The 15,722-nt window shown below is 34.1% G+C and overlaps 2 protein-coding genes across 2 annotated transcripts; one reads left to right on the top strand and one right to left on the bottom strand.

The window, feature by feature from the left end:
* The first annotated feature begins 8,406 nt into the window (after positions 1-8,406).
* LOC132314343 (uncharacterized) lies at positions 8,407-9,386 on the top strand. Its single transcript, XM_059813219.1, has 2 exons — positions 8,407-9,193; positions 9,244-9,386. The coding sequence occupies exons 1-2, from the start codon at positions 8,407-8,409 to the stop codon at positions 9,384-9,386; spliced, it is 930 nt and encodes a 309-aa protein (XP_059669202.1).
* Positions 9,387-10,836: 1,450 nt separating this feature from the next.
* Positions 10,837-11,366, bottom strand: LOC132314342 (uncharacterized). Its single transcript, XM_059813218.1, has 2 exons — positions 11,199-11,366; positions 10,837-11,115 (listed from the first exon to the last, which is right to left on the bottom strand). The coding sequence occupies exons 1-2, from the start codon at positions 11,364-11,366 to the stop codon at positions 10,837-10,839; spliced, it is 447 nt and encodes a 148-aa protein (XP_059669201.1).
* Positions 11,367-15,722: the final 4,356 nt, after the last annotated feature.

The raw sequence follows: 15,722 nt of genomic DNA, 5'->3' as shown, positions 1-15,722 counted from the left end.
ATGTTTCTGAATTGAATTGATTTGCTCATAGATTGCATTTGTACATGATACGGCAAAAAAAAAAAAAAAAAAAAAAAATTTGTACATTCATGCATGCCCGTATGTATGCATCATATATGCTCAATATATCCATGTGAATTCAATGGATTTTCAGTGATATGGTAGCAAATTTTGTTGCACCATGATTATAAGCTCCACTTGATTTTGGTCTTGATAGGTGACATGGACCGACAAGTTATATGTACCATCGTGACAGGGAATCTCATTGCGGTCGGACCATCCTGCCTACCTGAGGTGAAGACCCGGACGCCTTCTGTGCCGGGCACTTGGCGTGTAACGGGTGGACGCTTGATTATTTACCAAAAAACTCAAATTGTTGAGTAGTACTGCATACCCATCTATTTATATCCAATTACTCTCCCATCCGGATCCTATGTGAGACAAATATCCCCTTATAACATTCTCTCCCAACCCGAACTCGCAACGGCCTCGTTGCGGTCGGGCCACCCTGCCTATCCAATGTGACTTACCCGGACGCTTGACGTTGCATTGGATCAGAGATTGAGTCTGAATCTAACACCAACTGTAACAGGTAGGCACTTGTCTATTTATCCAAAAGCTCAACATATTGGACAGTACTATATACCACCAATTTATACACATGTCACTTCCCATTCACATGCCAACATAAAACATTCTTTTGTTGAAATTAATTGTTAATTCTCTCATTAAAATTATATGATTTAACCTACAGACATACATCTTAACGAATTACTTTGACCGTTAGGACGGGCTTAAAGAGGCTCTAGGGCAATTGCCCCCCTTTCAAATTTTTATTTTTATTTTTATTTTTTTATTATTATTATTTTTAAGGTATTTTTTCATATTACAATTATATACCAATAACATTTTAGTATTGCCCCTCCTAAAATTATAAAAATATTTCACTTTTGCCCCCTACTCATTTTCCTGGATCCATCCCCTGGATCCATCCCTTGACCATCTTTCAAGTTTACCTTTATTGCTTCCGAATTAAAGTCTTTGGAGTAATCGCAGTTAGTTTCGTTAAGTCTGTTGTTGTTTAGGTGTGAGTGTGTGGTAAAGAGTCAAGCAATACCCTCCACCCCAGGTCGATTCCTTCTCCCACTAACTATCGCTTACTACTATTTATTGTGTGGATAAAAGAAAAAATTGTGTGGTTGATTTTACACTGTCGTCTCATTACGCAAAGACACCCAAAGTTTGGTGTGTTGAAAAAAACCCTACTATGAGCCTTCAATGTCCCAAACATTCCCACTTTTGTATAACACGACCGAGGATTAGATGATGGAATATTATCTATTTATAGAAATAATTTAGAGTCCACTTACAAAAAAAGAAACACTATTTCATCTAAATGTTGAACAGGGGGTCCACGTATTAAAAGTACGTGCCGTGTAATCTTTAACTTCATAACAAAATTGGTTGCTTTTAATGGAGTTTGTTGAGCGAGAATGACTTGGGTGGAGAGAGAAGTAGCTAAAGTTAGATTGTGCTATGCTTCTTCTAGGGTGAGAAGCATAGAACATTGGGAGTTGGAGTTTGATAATTCAAGGGTCCAGATTAACCCAACATAGATCCAATGGATTTCGATAACAGCACCGCTTAACTCTCTCTCTCTCTCTCACACACACACATATATAACAAAAAATGCACTGCACTAAAGCAGAACATAAAAATATGTTTATTAACTTTTATTGCAATTTAAATACTATTGTGTGTATTTTTATAAAAAAGAATTGATCAAAATCAGAAACATTTAGTTGTTACTTGTTTTCGCATTGTAACAACAATATCTAAAAAAAACTAGAATTGTTTGGTAATTAAACAAGTCCAATCTTAAGCTTTGCTTAAATGAGAATGTTTTCGCATTGGTCTTAAAAGCGTGTGTTTGTAACATTTTTTTTGACAGCTGATTTCTAAAGTGATTACTCATATCTTATAAATAGATTCTACCCTGTTTCTCACTCCTCTTTCTCTCTCTCTATATGCACATATTAATGACTTACAAGTGACTAGTCATTGCTTCTAAACATGTTTTCATATTATTAATGTGAAGTAGAAAGGGATTTATTAGAAGACGTGTTTGAAAATAAAAATAATATTTATCAACAATTTTATAATTTAAAAAATATTACTTGTGACTTGTTCCCAAAGTCACCAAAGCACAAGTAAACACACAGATAATTTAATAATTTAATTTAATTAGTTAACTGTTAATTTCATATGAAGTATAAGAGAAACTCAGTAGAAGACCTACTTAAATATAGAAGTAATTTTTTTATTCGTAGTCGTGTAGTTTAGAGAATATTAATAGTGACTGGTAAATTAAGATCCAAAATCACCAAGAGATAGACCAATAAATAATTTAATTAACTGTTAATTTAAAATGAAGTAAAAGACGCGAAAAATGAACATCAGAAAAGAAAAATAAGACAATTATATTTATGGTGTTTTGTCAGAAACCTCCGATATAAAAATTGTCACTCTTTTATTTATTTTTTACCCTAATTTATTGGGTCTCTGAACATCTATTTTTTGACCACTTTTATCAATTATTTAAACCATTTAAATTTAGAAAGGTATTTTAAGTAATATAAAAAATAAAATATATATATACCCTTTTAATAGTTGTATGGGCTAGTTAGATAACTTAGGTGTGTGTTTTTGAAGTCGATTGGCGACTTATCTTTTGCTCTTGGGTTTTTGTTTTGTTTGGTTCATTGTACATACTATTGGGTGGGCTTGGGCCATTCTTTGTCTGGGCTAAAAGCCTGTCTTGGAAATACTTACAATTTTACCTTTCAAAATAAATAAATAACACCTTGTTCATATATCTACTCAGCCTTCCTATCTTTTACGCAGTATATGTTGTATTTAATCGGGACAGATTTAGAAATTCACATGAAGGGGGTGACCTTTAATAACACTAAGATAAAAAAAAAGGGATAATTACACTGACCTTTCCTGACCTCTTCTCTTGTCTGTCATATTACACTCACCTCCTTCTCGAGTTTTATATATAAATAACATAGAGCTCCCCTCCTTTAAAGAAAAATACTTTTTTTGACAGAAAATAATGATGTCAATAATTTTTATTTATCAAATTCCCAATCTACCCTTGTGAGCTTCGGTTTGGGTGACCATCATCTTCACCGAAACCGACGAGCTTCAATTTAGTATAAAACCACACCTCTCTCTTATAAATTGGGTGGGGAAGGTTTGATCGGAGAACTCGGCAATGGGTTTCAATTGTTGATGGACGGTGATATAGGGGTCATCACGTTCGAGAGCCTCGAGAGGAACTCTGCCCTGTTGGGTTTGTAGGACTTGATTGATGGTGATCTGATGAGTATGTTGAAAGAAGGCGATTTCGACGGTGATGGAGCCCTCAATTAGATGGAGTTCTGCGTTCTCATGTTCAGATTGAGCCCTGATTTGATGGGTCAATCTGAATTTTTGTTAGAAGAAGCTCTTCAACAGGAATTCAAACATTATTGTTGATTTTTCTTTACTAATTTATCTCTTGTTTACATATTAATCTCTGGCTTATTCTTGTTGGGTTCCAAAATATACAGAAAATTAAAGACATAAATGAATCATTGGGCATCGCTTGATTAATTATTGTCTCTGTGTTTGAGTGTTTTTTTCCTTCCACATGGTCAAATCATGGACTCATAAAATCGACAATGAGGTTTCTAGAGTAATGGGTTTTTAACAGGTATCAACAAAGGAAAGAATCATCCTTTTCATTAACAACTTCCCAATTGAGACAACTAGGAACTTAGGGCTCACCATGGCTTAATATGTGTGTGTGACCGTGTGGTTCTTATCTGGTAAGAAGTTTAAAACAAAAGTTCCTTAACTCATTGAGTTGCTCTTAACACTAGGCCAGGTCACTTTAATTGGTGTTCAACACATTACCTTTTCTAAACCAAAATTCCCATTATGCAAGATCTGTAGAACAAGTAGAACAAGATTTACATCTTTGCTGATACTCGAAGCTCCCAATTATTACTGTAAATGGATTGTTTTTGTACCATATGCCAAGGTACCGGAACTTCGCAGAGCTATACACATTTAAGGTGAGCTTCTCAGTATATATGTGGATTTATATATATATATATATATATATATATATATGAAGTCGCAGAGCGGTCACCACTGTGGCTTTCACCAGATTGTACTAGGTTCGTCAGAGATGGTGTTCGGAGCACACGGTAATGTTATTGTAAAGGGAGAGAGGACAAAGGGTAAATTAGTAATTATACTATTTCCATTAACACCATCCATCTTATATGCTTGTTAGGGGAGGTGAGTGTAATATGACAAATAAGAAGGGTGGTCAATGTAAATTGACGGAAATCTCAAAAGAGGTAAAGTGTAATTATTCCAAAAAAAATTTGAAACCATTCTTTTCAATAGAGCTTTTCACAACCCCACTTCCAGTTTTCAGTTTTTTAGATATATAATTCAGTTTTCGATTTTTTGCCCGTGAAATAGTTTGCAGTTCTAATTTTGCTTAGTTATTAAAAAGTCAAAAGGTATTTGCCATTTGCAACTTTACCTTTTTTGACTTTGTTTTTAATATATATTTGTGTGTGTTTGCATATCTATTTTTGTTTGGGTTCTAAAAAAGAGTCAAGTCAACAGACGCGTAAAGAGGGGAGGAAGGGGGTTGGGTTCTAGATTTGTTTTTACTATTGTCATACTAGTAACATAATCAACTTTTTTCACTTGTTTGTAAGCTGTAACAGTCTTGTTATTGTCTATTTAATTTGATAAATCATAAAACGCCCTTAAAGTGTTTAATGCTTTGTAATGTAAAAATGATTTTTTAATTCATAGATAAAGAAACAGGAATAATATTATAATTTATCTAGTTAGAAATTTTTGGGAATTTAAATATAAAATTATAAAATGATTCTAATTTAGAAGAATTGTTTTTCTAATTCTTGTAGGAAAAAAAAAAAAAAAAAAAAATTTGTTTCGCAATTCTTTAGACTGCTTTTAGATAACTAAATTAAATAAGTCCATTGTCACACTCTTCACAACTCCTAATAGCACAAACAAATATATATATATATATATATATATATATATATATATATATATATATTAACCTGTTTGCATGTTTTAACAATTTTGTTGTTTAAATAATTATTGGATAAAGTGCAAACCCCCTCCCCACCCCCAAAACACTATGTAAAACATGTGTCACAAACAATGATTTTTAATTTGGTATTTTAAATATTTTGATAGTCAAATCGAGAAAATGTTTTTATTTCTCAATTTTAAAAATGTACAAATTTTTTTGAACACCAGGTGTGTGTGTGTGTGCATATATATATAACATGAGTTTTTTTTTTTTTTTTTTTTTTTTTTTTTTTTTTTTTTTTTTTTTTTTTTTTTACACTTTCCCCATAATTATTGGATAAAATAGAAAAAGTAGTAAAGTTGTTTCCTTCTTTAGATACGAATATACGATTTAAGTGTAAAAAATAATAATCACCAAAAAAACATAACAATCAAATCCAATGTGTATATAAATTTATCACTCACCAATGAAGAACAGATCATTTCTATTAGAAAAAACTCTTAAAAGTGTTTAATGCTTTCTAATTTAAGAATGATTTTTAAATACCATATTAAAAGTGAGAAATTGTTCATTGCAACAGTTGCAATGATGACGTGATGTACGGAATGGTTATAAACATTCCACCAAAGCAAAGTGGACCTACATATATCAGCTTTTAATTTGATTCTATTATACGTTCACTTTACTCTGTTAAAATGTTTATAACCGTCCGTTACACCACATTATTGTTGTAACGATTCAAAAGTTTATACAACTTCCCTAAAACCATAAGTGACAATTTTTAATGCAAATTTAGAAAGTAAAATAAAAAGAAAAAGATCAAAAAAATAAAAATAAAAAAAATTAAAAGACATAGGACAAGGTTTTGGAGAAATTATTAGATTATCTTGATCCATTTGAGGATTAATTTAATTAAAGCTAGTATTAAGATTTTTATGTAATATATTAATATATTTTTGTGGGTTTAAATTTAATTAGTTAACCAAATGTCAATTGTGACCCGTGTGGTGCCATATTGACACGCTATAGACAGCACTTGGCACTGGACACCTGGCGAATGAATGGAGAAAATGAATTTGATTTGGTTAAGAATTATAATTTGGCCCTTACAAGCCCTTGGGTTGTGCCTACATAAGCATGACTCCATTCTTGTTTTGGTACTTTACTTTTATCTCTTTTGCTCTTTAAGATCAAGTCTTTCTGATCACAAGCACATGCTTTACGTGAATGTTGGAAGAGAGCACATGCACGTGGGGAAGCTACAAAGACTTTAGGATAATGTGCTTGCTCAGGCTAGAGGCTTATCTTCAAATAGTTGAACATTCTAAGAAGAGTTTCCATTTATAGGAGCAGCCGATGATGTGATGATTTATGGTCTAGAGTCATTTATATCAGTCTTAATTCTGACTTTATTTTATATTTAGGATATTAATGTCATTGTGGTTTTATTTTATAAGTCACGTGCCTTTAAAATGAGTCATGTGGTCATTTAAGGACTATCTTGTCATTTTAGTATTTTAATTCTGCTGGACAAAATTTTAACTCTTAGATTATATTTACATGAAGGCGAGGATTAAATTTTTCTTTAATAGAGCATCCCTTGCGATTTACAAAAGGGTTATTTCAAGTTGCATTCAGCCGTTGACGTAATTTCAATACTTGTAATCTGTACCTCTCACAAAATTTTCATTGTTCTAACCAGTCATTGTACATCTCAAGGAGAACCCAATTGCAAGAAGAGAATGAATTAAGGATTTTAGCAATGATTAGTATTGTTCCCTCTGACCAAATGGTGCTGTGGTTGAGTACTGTATATATAAAAATCAGAGCATAAATTGAACAAAGTTAATTGTATCTAATCACTAGCACGAATCTTTCTTTGCATACAAATGGGCCTGATTTGGACCGAATCCAATTGGTTTTAAAGGCCACAGACAAGCCCGTAGTAGATGATTAATTAACATGGACACAAGACTGAGTAGATGATTAATTAACATTATAAAAAAATTGGCCCTACTCAATTTTTGAGATATATATATATATATATATACCCCAAGAAGATAACCTCACAATATAAAGGTTGGGAGCTTGAATCCGCTTGAGATTATTAGTAAGAAATTTTCAAATAATTATCGTGTACATGTGGAATAAGAAATGTGTCCGATGGTGAATTATGGGTATTCTAAGCCTTAGAGACCTCGTTGACAAATAAATAAATAAATAAATAAACCAAAATAATAAAATAATAATATTTTGACACTCCATGTTTTTTTTTTTTTTTTGAGCCCCTATATATAGATATTAACCTAGAATTAAAATTAAAAAAAAGAAAAAAAATGCTTAATATATACACATATGTCTACATGTGTGTATATAAAAATCATAAAAGAAATACAGAGTACTACAAAATTTAGATGCAAAATAGAAGTTAATAAAAGGACCAAAGTTAGGCTTTAAAATAGGGCAAATTGCATAAAACCACATCTGGTTTCAAATTTTGGCAGAAAACCATCACTAAATTTCTTTATTTCTTATTTATTTATTTTTTACATAAACCACCCCAAGGTCTTTGTTTGTTGCAACACTACCCCTAATGACGAAAATGCCCCTTAATATAATACGGAGAATACAAATATTTAAGAATAGGGTAATCCTTAATATAAGATTAAAATTAATACAAATAACTCATTCAACATAGTTTTATTAAAAAAAAATATTTCCGAAAAATAAAATTAATAGTGCATCTATAAAAAAATAAAAATACCTTGGATTTTTCAAATTTTCTTAGAAATAAAAAAGGAAAAGAAAACCTAAGGTGAAAATTATTTTAAAGAAACCTAAATTTTCTTAAATTTATATTTTGTCAATATAACATCACTTTAATGGCGTGTAATTTTCAAAATTTACTTAAAGTTCTATTTAGAAAAAATTAAAATGGAAAAGAAAACATATAATGAAAATCATTTTAAAAAAACTCTAAGGGGCATTTTTGTCATTAGGTTGCAGTTTGCAACAACAAAAAAATGTTAGGGGGGTTTTATGTTAAGAAAATTTTGGAGGGGAGTCTCATGCCAAAAGTAGAAAGTAGAGGGGGTTTAATGCACTTTGCCCTAAAAAATAAATAAATAAAAGGAACAAAGTTATGTCAAACGTCGTCGTTTATTGTCATTAATCTCTACCCTTCTACTGTGACTCTTGTGCTGCTTCAGCCGAAGTGAACTGAGCGTCGTACAAATCATAACCCTAGAGAAAGAGATTTGCTATGAACCATGGATTTTGACAATAATCTTTTTCCCAAAAACAATTCTAAAACTCTAGACAGACCTGATTCAGTTATTAACTTCTTCATGAACCATGGATTCAGCAAAACCCAGATCTTAGATCTCATCAGAAAACGCCCAACACTTTTCTTATCAGATCCCAACAAAATCTTTTTACCCAAATTCGAGTTCTTTTACTCCATTGGCATTTCCAGCACCGAGCTCGCAAATATGGTATCCATGAGCCCAATTATATTGACGTATAGCTTGGAGAACCATATCATCCCATCTTTCACTTTGTTCATAAATTTATTTCATTCAAATGATAAGTTTATCACGGCCTTTAAACGATTTCCTAGGATTGTAGACTGCTATCGCAGTGATATTACATTCTCCAACATTGAAAACTTGAGACAACACAGCGTGTTCGATTCAAATATTATGTACGGACTTATTGGTTATGGTAGGCCACTCAACGTAAAGCCTGATAGATTCAATGAGGTAGTGGAGGATGTTAAGAAAATGGGTTTCAACCCTACAGACATCAACTTTGTTATAGTGGTTCGAGCATTGAATTTGAAGTTAATGAGCAAAACAACATTGAAAATGAGGATGGAGGTTTATCAGAAGTGGGGTTGGTATGAGGAAGAAACAATGTTGGCTTTTACAAAATGTCTGTGCTGTATGATGATATCAGAGGAGAAAATAAATGCGGTGCTGAATTTCTATGTCAACACAATGGGTTGGGAGTCTTCCCTAATTGCCCATCGTCCAGAATTAATGTCACTGAGCTTGGGTAAGAGGATAATTCCCAGGTGTTCAGTACTTCAATTTTGCTGTTGAAAGGTTTGATTAAGAAACCTGTTAGTACAGAGGTATTGTTGAAATCCACAGAGAGTGTTTTCCTCAAGAAGTTTGTGAACTGTTATGAGGAAGCTCCTGAGTTGTTGAAATTATATCAAGAAAAATTGGACCTACTTCCTAACTGAAGGTAAAAGTGGAACATATCAGTTGTAAAATATCTACTTCCAAACTGAAGTGACTTACACATCCCCTATTTGAATTTTTTGATCTTAATTGAATTTCTTTGGCAAGTATTTATTCAATTTCCTTATATAGAGGGCTTGGAGATTTTGTGCAGCACTATTTTATCTTTCATTAATCATGCACGCATTTGGTAGAATGATTTATTATTTTTTGTGCAACTGTGACTTGCGAGATCTTCTTAATCTTTCATTTGAATTATATATGTTACTGGAAGATTGCTAATTTAATTCAGTTCTACTTCAATATAGCATTTTGTTCCAATTCCCTATGCAGCTGCTATGGGATTTGATAATAATCTGTTCATGGCTGTTCTTCATGTTAATTGCCCTCTAGACGTGCACGACAATATAGTTTGATTTCATAGTGGTTTTAGATGTTTCGGTGATATTTCTTGTCATACTACAAAAACCATGAGGATTGCACCTCATGGTACCACTGAATTTATTTTCATCGTCGTCTCCATAAATGTAGAATTGAGGCAAAATGCTATTAGCACTTCACCATAGCGTCATGGACACGTCAAAATGCTATTACTGTTTCACTTTAGTGTCATGGACGCGTCAAAATGCTATTAGTACTTGTCTTATTGTCATAGACGCATCAAAATGCTATTAGTACTTCACCTTAGTGTCATGGACGCGTCAAAATGCTATTAGTACTTCACCTTAGTGTTGTGGACGAGTCAAAATGCTATTAGTGCTTCACCTTATTGTCATGGACGCGTACGTGTGTTTCTACCACAAGCTAATTGTTTTGAGTGATATTTCCAATTATACTACAAAAACCATGAGTGTGAAAAACACCTCAATTAATCCTTTTGAGTGTCAAACCTTACCAACCCCATTGTTTGTCTGTGTGAGAGAGAGCAATCAAGCAAAGGTTGTCTTTTCCACTTGTTTGGTAGAATAAGAAACTATTCCTCTCCAACCTTTGTCCAATGCTTATACAGTCTATTTACATGTTTTGGCCCTCCAAAGAGAAAAATGCCAAATCTTTATTTGCATTAGATGACATGTAATACATGTCCAAGTTCCTGAATTTGCACGCTCCTTATACCATCTGTGATATTATTTTTCTGTAGCAACAACTACTATTAAGCAAGCAGATGGCCTTGGCAAAGGACCGGCTCTCTTTATAAGCTTTATTAGCACATGTCCTGTAAAGACTTCAGACCACTGCTAATAATTTTCTTTCAATTAGTAATTTTCTTTTACTAATTGATAGAAAATTATTTTCATTTAAAAATGTTTTAGCCATAATTTGTATTGTTCTCTGTGGTCAAATATGCTGTGATTGAGTACTTTTGTTCTCTGTGGTCAAATCTGCTGTGATTGAGTACTTTTAGTACTAAATATTTTATTTTTTTGCCTTGGCAAACAAACGGCAACAAGATTAACACAAATAATCTTTTGCTGCCAAATCTAGAATATCGCCAGGAGTATGAACAAGAGCAATATCACTCGTAATATGAGGCCGAGAGAGCTTGGCAAGCGCATGAGCGACTTCGTTGCTATGCTGACGGACATGACTAAGGCAAGAAAAAGAGAACTGCTCCAAAAGCACTTGCACATCAAAAGAAAGAGCATGAATTTCCACCGAACCACCATCCACACCATTTATTGCCTGCACCACCAGCAACGAATCACATTCAAACCAAACCTGATCATAACACTGAGATAAAGCCCATTAGATTGCTTTACGGAGAAATATAGCCTTAGCCTGGGAAACACATGCGATGTGAAAGGAGAGAAAACCACTGACTGCAGAATTTGACCCTGAGAGTTCCGGAAAACAGCCCCTCCACCACCAACCTGATTCGACAGGGAAAACGATGCATTCACATTACATTTAACAATACCCATGGGAGGGGGTGACCAATGGGAAGAAGATGGAGGAACGGGTAGAATGGAAGCATCTCCCATCGAAGTAGTAACCAAAGAATGGGCAGAAGAATCAATGGAGTTCTTAAATTCCCAAAACTTAGATGAAACCTAGGTAACAATTCGTAAAGGAGGAAACAGTTCACCTTCGAAAAGAAACCTATTTCGCACTTTCCAAATACCCCAGCAACAAAAAGCCATCTAACAAAGTGAATCCTGATTGTCAAACCCTTGCCCCTATTGGATCAGCAAGTTCATCCACCACTCCTTAAAAGAAACAGGCGGATTAGACATAAAATCCAACCTTAATGGTGATAATTTCCAGACGTGGACAGAATGAGGACACTGAAATAACAAATGCTCAATGGATTCCGCAACCACACCACACCGAGGACACACTGGTTCTACCTCCATACCATGTAACTGGAGAAGACTACGCACTGGAATAACAGATTGACAACATTTCCACATAAAATGCTGAATTTTGGGGGAAACTTTACATTTCCACAAACAGTGCCATCCTATGTGTGGAGAATCAACTGTAAAGATTTCCTGAGATAGGGAATCAGGAGACCTTGTCATGCGGTTAGCCAAATGATAGGCAGGTTTAATTGAGAACCGAACATTAAACTCTTCGGCTTATTCCAACGCATCTTCCTTAGAGCAAAAACTGAAACTGCAAGCAAGAATATTAGCCATAATGGACGGTTGGAATAAAGAGTTAAGCAATTCCACGTTCCAACCAGTCCCAAAAGAATTAAAAAGCTCATGCACCAAATTTGGAGTCACCATAAAAACAGGCCGAGGCAAGGTACCAGAAATACCAGGAACCCTATCGATCGTTCCAAATATTAATAGAGCGACCATTTCCCATCACACATCTAAAGCCAGCACCCAAAAGAGGTTGGGAAGACCAAATACTTCGCTAACCCCTATTGAGTAACTTGAAAGTTCCACCCCTACTTAGCCACCAATGCAACTTTATACGTCTCAAAATTACGAAATCTTAACCCCCCTTCCTCCTTTGCCTTGCATAAACTATCCCATTTAACCCAACTAATTTTAGCAGATTCCCCATCTGTACCCCACCAAAACCCATGAATAATCTTTCTCATTGACTCACAGAGCTTATGGGGTAACTGTAAACAAGACATCACATAGATCGATAATGCATTTAAAACTGCTTTAATTAAAGTTTCCTTACCTGCTGGAGATAAAAGCAGAGACTTCCAATTGGCCATACAGTTAGTAATGCGTTCCGAAATATAACGGAAAAAACATCCCATTTAGAATGACCTATAATTGCTGGTATACCCAAATATTTAACACACAACCTTTCCTCCTGAATTCCCAGCAGCTGACATAAGCGAACACAATCCTCAGTACTTGTAGTTGTAGAGAAGAAAATATAGGATTTTAAAAAATTATCTGTTGTCCAGATGCCTGTTCATACTGCTTTAAGAGCTATTGCAGAAAGACAATCTCAAAAGTAGATGCCTGACAGAAAATAATAGAATCATCTGCAAAAAATAAATGTGAAAGAGGAGGCGCTTGGGGACATATACGGATCCCAGATATGACACGATGCTGAAGATCAATCTATAAAGACATTGAGAAAGCCTCGGCACACAAAATAAATAAATACGGGGATAAATGATTCCCTTGTCTTAGCCCCTTCGTGGGTCGAAACATACTAACTGGTCTACCATTAATCAGAATCGAATATGAGACCGTAGAGATACACGCATGGATGAGTTGAATCCAATGTGGATGAAATCCCAGTTTCTTAAGCATGGTCAATAAAAAGTTCCAATCAATTCTATCATAAGCCTTACTCATATACAATTTTAAGGCCGTAAAAGCCTGCTGCCCTGTATGTTTATTTTTAAGATAATGAAGTATTTCATGAGTGATGAGTATATTATTAGTTATGTGGCGTCCCGGAACAAAAGCACTTTGGAACTCACTAACAACTAAGGGAATGACTTGTCTAAGTTTATTAGCAAGCACCTTGGCCACAATACGATAAGCAACATTACATAATGAGATAGGTCTATAATGAGACACAGAAGTGGAAGACTTAATTTTTGGAATAAGAACAATATTGGTATGATTCATACTAGATAATAAATGGCCTGAATGCATAAAACTACTAACCGCATCGATGACCTCATTCTTAATAATAGGCTAATATTGCTGGTAAAACAATGGAGTCAAACCATCTGGACCTGGAGCTTTGTATGGTTGCATGTCAAAAAGTGCCCGGCGTATTTTTTCTTCAGAAGGTTGTTGAATTAAGGTCTGATTCATATCCCTAGAAACACGAGACGGAATGTGCTTGAGAAAATAATCAATTCTCGTAAGCCTATTCGTATGGAACAGATCTTAAAAATAACTGAGAAATATATCTTGAATCTGCGACTGCTCCTTAATCCAGCGGCCATTGGAATCCTCAACCCTAGAAACATGATTTCGCCATTGTCTAAGGTAGGTTAAGGCATGAAAATTTTTTGAATTACGATCTCCCAACCTGAGTCAGTCAATCCGAGATTTCCGAAACCAATACAACTCCTCCTGCCTCCACAAAGAATTCAACTGACGTTCTTCCAGAAGCACTTGAGCATCATCATATTCCTCCATGTTTTCTTTCAAGTGTTTCAATCGAATTTCAGTTCAGGCGATCTGGCGCCTAGAATTGAATTTTTTAGTTCAAACCCATTGACATAGAGCTTTTTTACAAGATTTAATTTTTTCTGACCACCGATACATACGGGAACCATATATAGACACTCCCCCACGCATCTCAAATGATATTGGCATACACAAGATCTGGCACCCATCTGGCATCAAAATGGAATTGGCAAAACTTCTTAAAAGGTACCGCGCGAGAGTTGATGTAATACCCCTAGTTTTCAAAAGGATAAAATGGGAATTTAATTTTAAAATTTTGATTTTTATTTCAATTTTTATTTAATTATATGATTTATTTGTTTTTGTTTAAATTAATTGTTTTACTTGGTAAATTTGTTTTGTTTGCCTAATTGTTTAATTGATTGATTGTATATTTAAATTAGTATTGTCTAATTGTGTATGTATTTTATTATTTATTTGACTTGAAATTGTTTATGTATTTTAAGTGTTTTATTTAGTTATATTTATTTATTTATTTGTTTTCCTTAATTTGGTTGAGTGTAATTAATTAATTAGTTAGTTAATTCTAATACAGATATAGTTGGGATGAACGTGAATGTTTTGTTACTTATGTGTATTACAGTAGTTGCGTATATTTAAATTTAGGGTTTTAAATTATGTAAATAGGGTAGCCGACGTATTAATAGGCTAGAATTAGGATTAGGGTTGTGCAAGAGTCTATATATATAGAACTTTATGTCTACAAGGGTTTTGTGAGACACCTTATTCACGTAATAGTTTGGAGAGGTAAAACAAAGAGAAAGGTGAGAGGAAAACAGAGAGAGTTTTGAATGATAATCGGTGAGGCTAAAAGAGATTAAGTAAGGGAACTGCTCGTGGATTAAGCCAAGGAGTAACCAAAGTAGAGGGCAGTAGACAGAGGAGGAAGGAACAGTTTTGGAAATTCTGAAACTTAGAGACGGCGGTGAAGATTTCAAATCGGAATCGTAAGGCAAGTTTCAATCTATTCCTTTTTTATAAACTTGTGTTCTGTGCATTCTAAATAGACTCCAGGGATGTAATAAAACTTTAAAACAAGTATTTATGCATAATGAATTAAATTGAAATCTGTTCTACATTTTGTGTAAATCTGTGTTATCTTTCTTGTATAGACTGCTTCGATTCAGATTTAAACCTCTGTAAATCAATTTATAATGGAATTCAAAGAATTTCTAGGGCTATTTAGACCTTGTTTGAACTCTGAAAACTGTAGAGAAAAAACTGAGAACAGAAGGCTGAAGTTCGCCGTGGAAGAAAAAGACGAACAGAGGAGTAGAGAAGGCTCAAAAAAGGAGAAGAGAAGGCTCCAGATTGTGGGAGCCGTCTCCCCCTTCATAGAGCCAGCTCCAAGGGGTTAGGGAGCCAGCTCTAGGTGGCATAGAGCCTGTTCTTTGATTTTAGAGCAGGCTCCCTTGGTTAAGTCACGTTTGGATGCAATCTGGAGCTGTTTAGGCACTGTTTGGGCCATATTTGAAATTCTAAATGGTTTCAAGGACTAGATTGAGAATTCTAAAAGTAATTTCAAGGGATTTTAATTCCTCTAATTGTATATTTTGGTCCATAGGACAAATGGAATAAACAGTGTAAAAATAAGCGACTTTGTACGCTGCTAACGGATAGGAAGGACTAGTGCGCTAAGTTTTGTTTTAAAAATTTAACGGACTGTTGCATGGAATCTAAACATGATATTATGCTATATTAGGACTC

The sequence above is a fragment of the Cornus florida genome, unplaced genomic scaffold (genome assembly GCF_030987335.1).
Source record: "Cornus florida cultivar Cherokee Brave unplaced genomic scaffold, ASM3098733v1 CherokeeBrave_3.0.0_Hap2_Chr06, whole genome shotgun sequence".
In the NCBI taxonomy this organism is placed as follows: domain Eukaryota; kingdom Viridiplantae; phylum Streptophyta; class Magnoliopsida; order Cornales; family Cornaceae; genus Cornus; species Cornus florida.
Note: the sequence above shows the minus strand (reverse complement) of the source record. Positions and strands in the feature narration are given on the sequence as shown.

Coding starts and splice junctions, on each gene's coding strand:
- LOC132314343 (XM_059813219.1), top strand. CDS start 8,407: ATGGATTTTGACAATAATCTTTTTCCCAAAAACAATTCTAAAACTCTA. Junction 9,194..9,243: donor ATTAATGTCACTGAGCTTGG/GTAAGAGGATAA, acceptor TGCTGTTGAAAG/GTTTGATTAAGAAACCTGTT.
- LOC132314342 (XM_059813218.1), bottom strand. CDS start 11,366: ATGGGAGATGCTTCCATTCTACCCGTTCCTCCATCTTCTTCCCATTGG. Junction 11,116..11,198: donor GTCAAATTCTGCAGTCAGTG/GTTTTCTCTCCT, acceptor GCTTTATCTCAG/TGTTATGATCAGGTTTGGTT.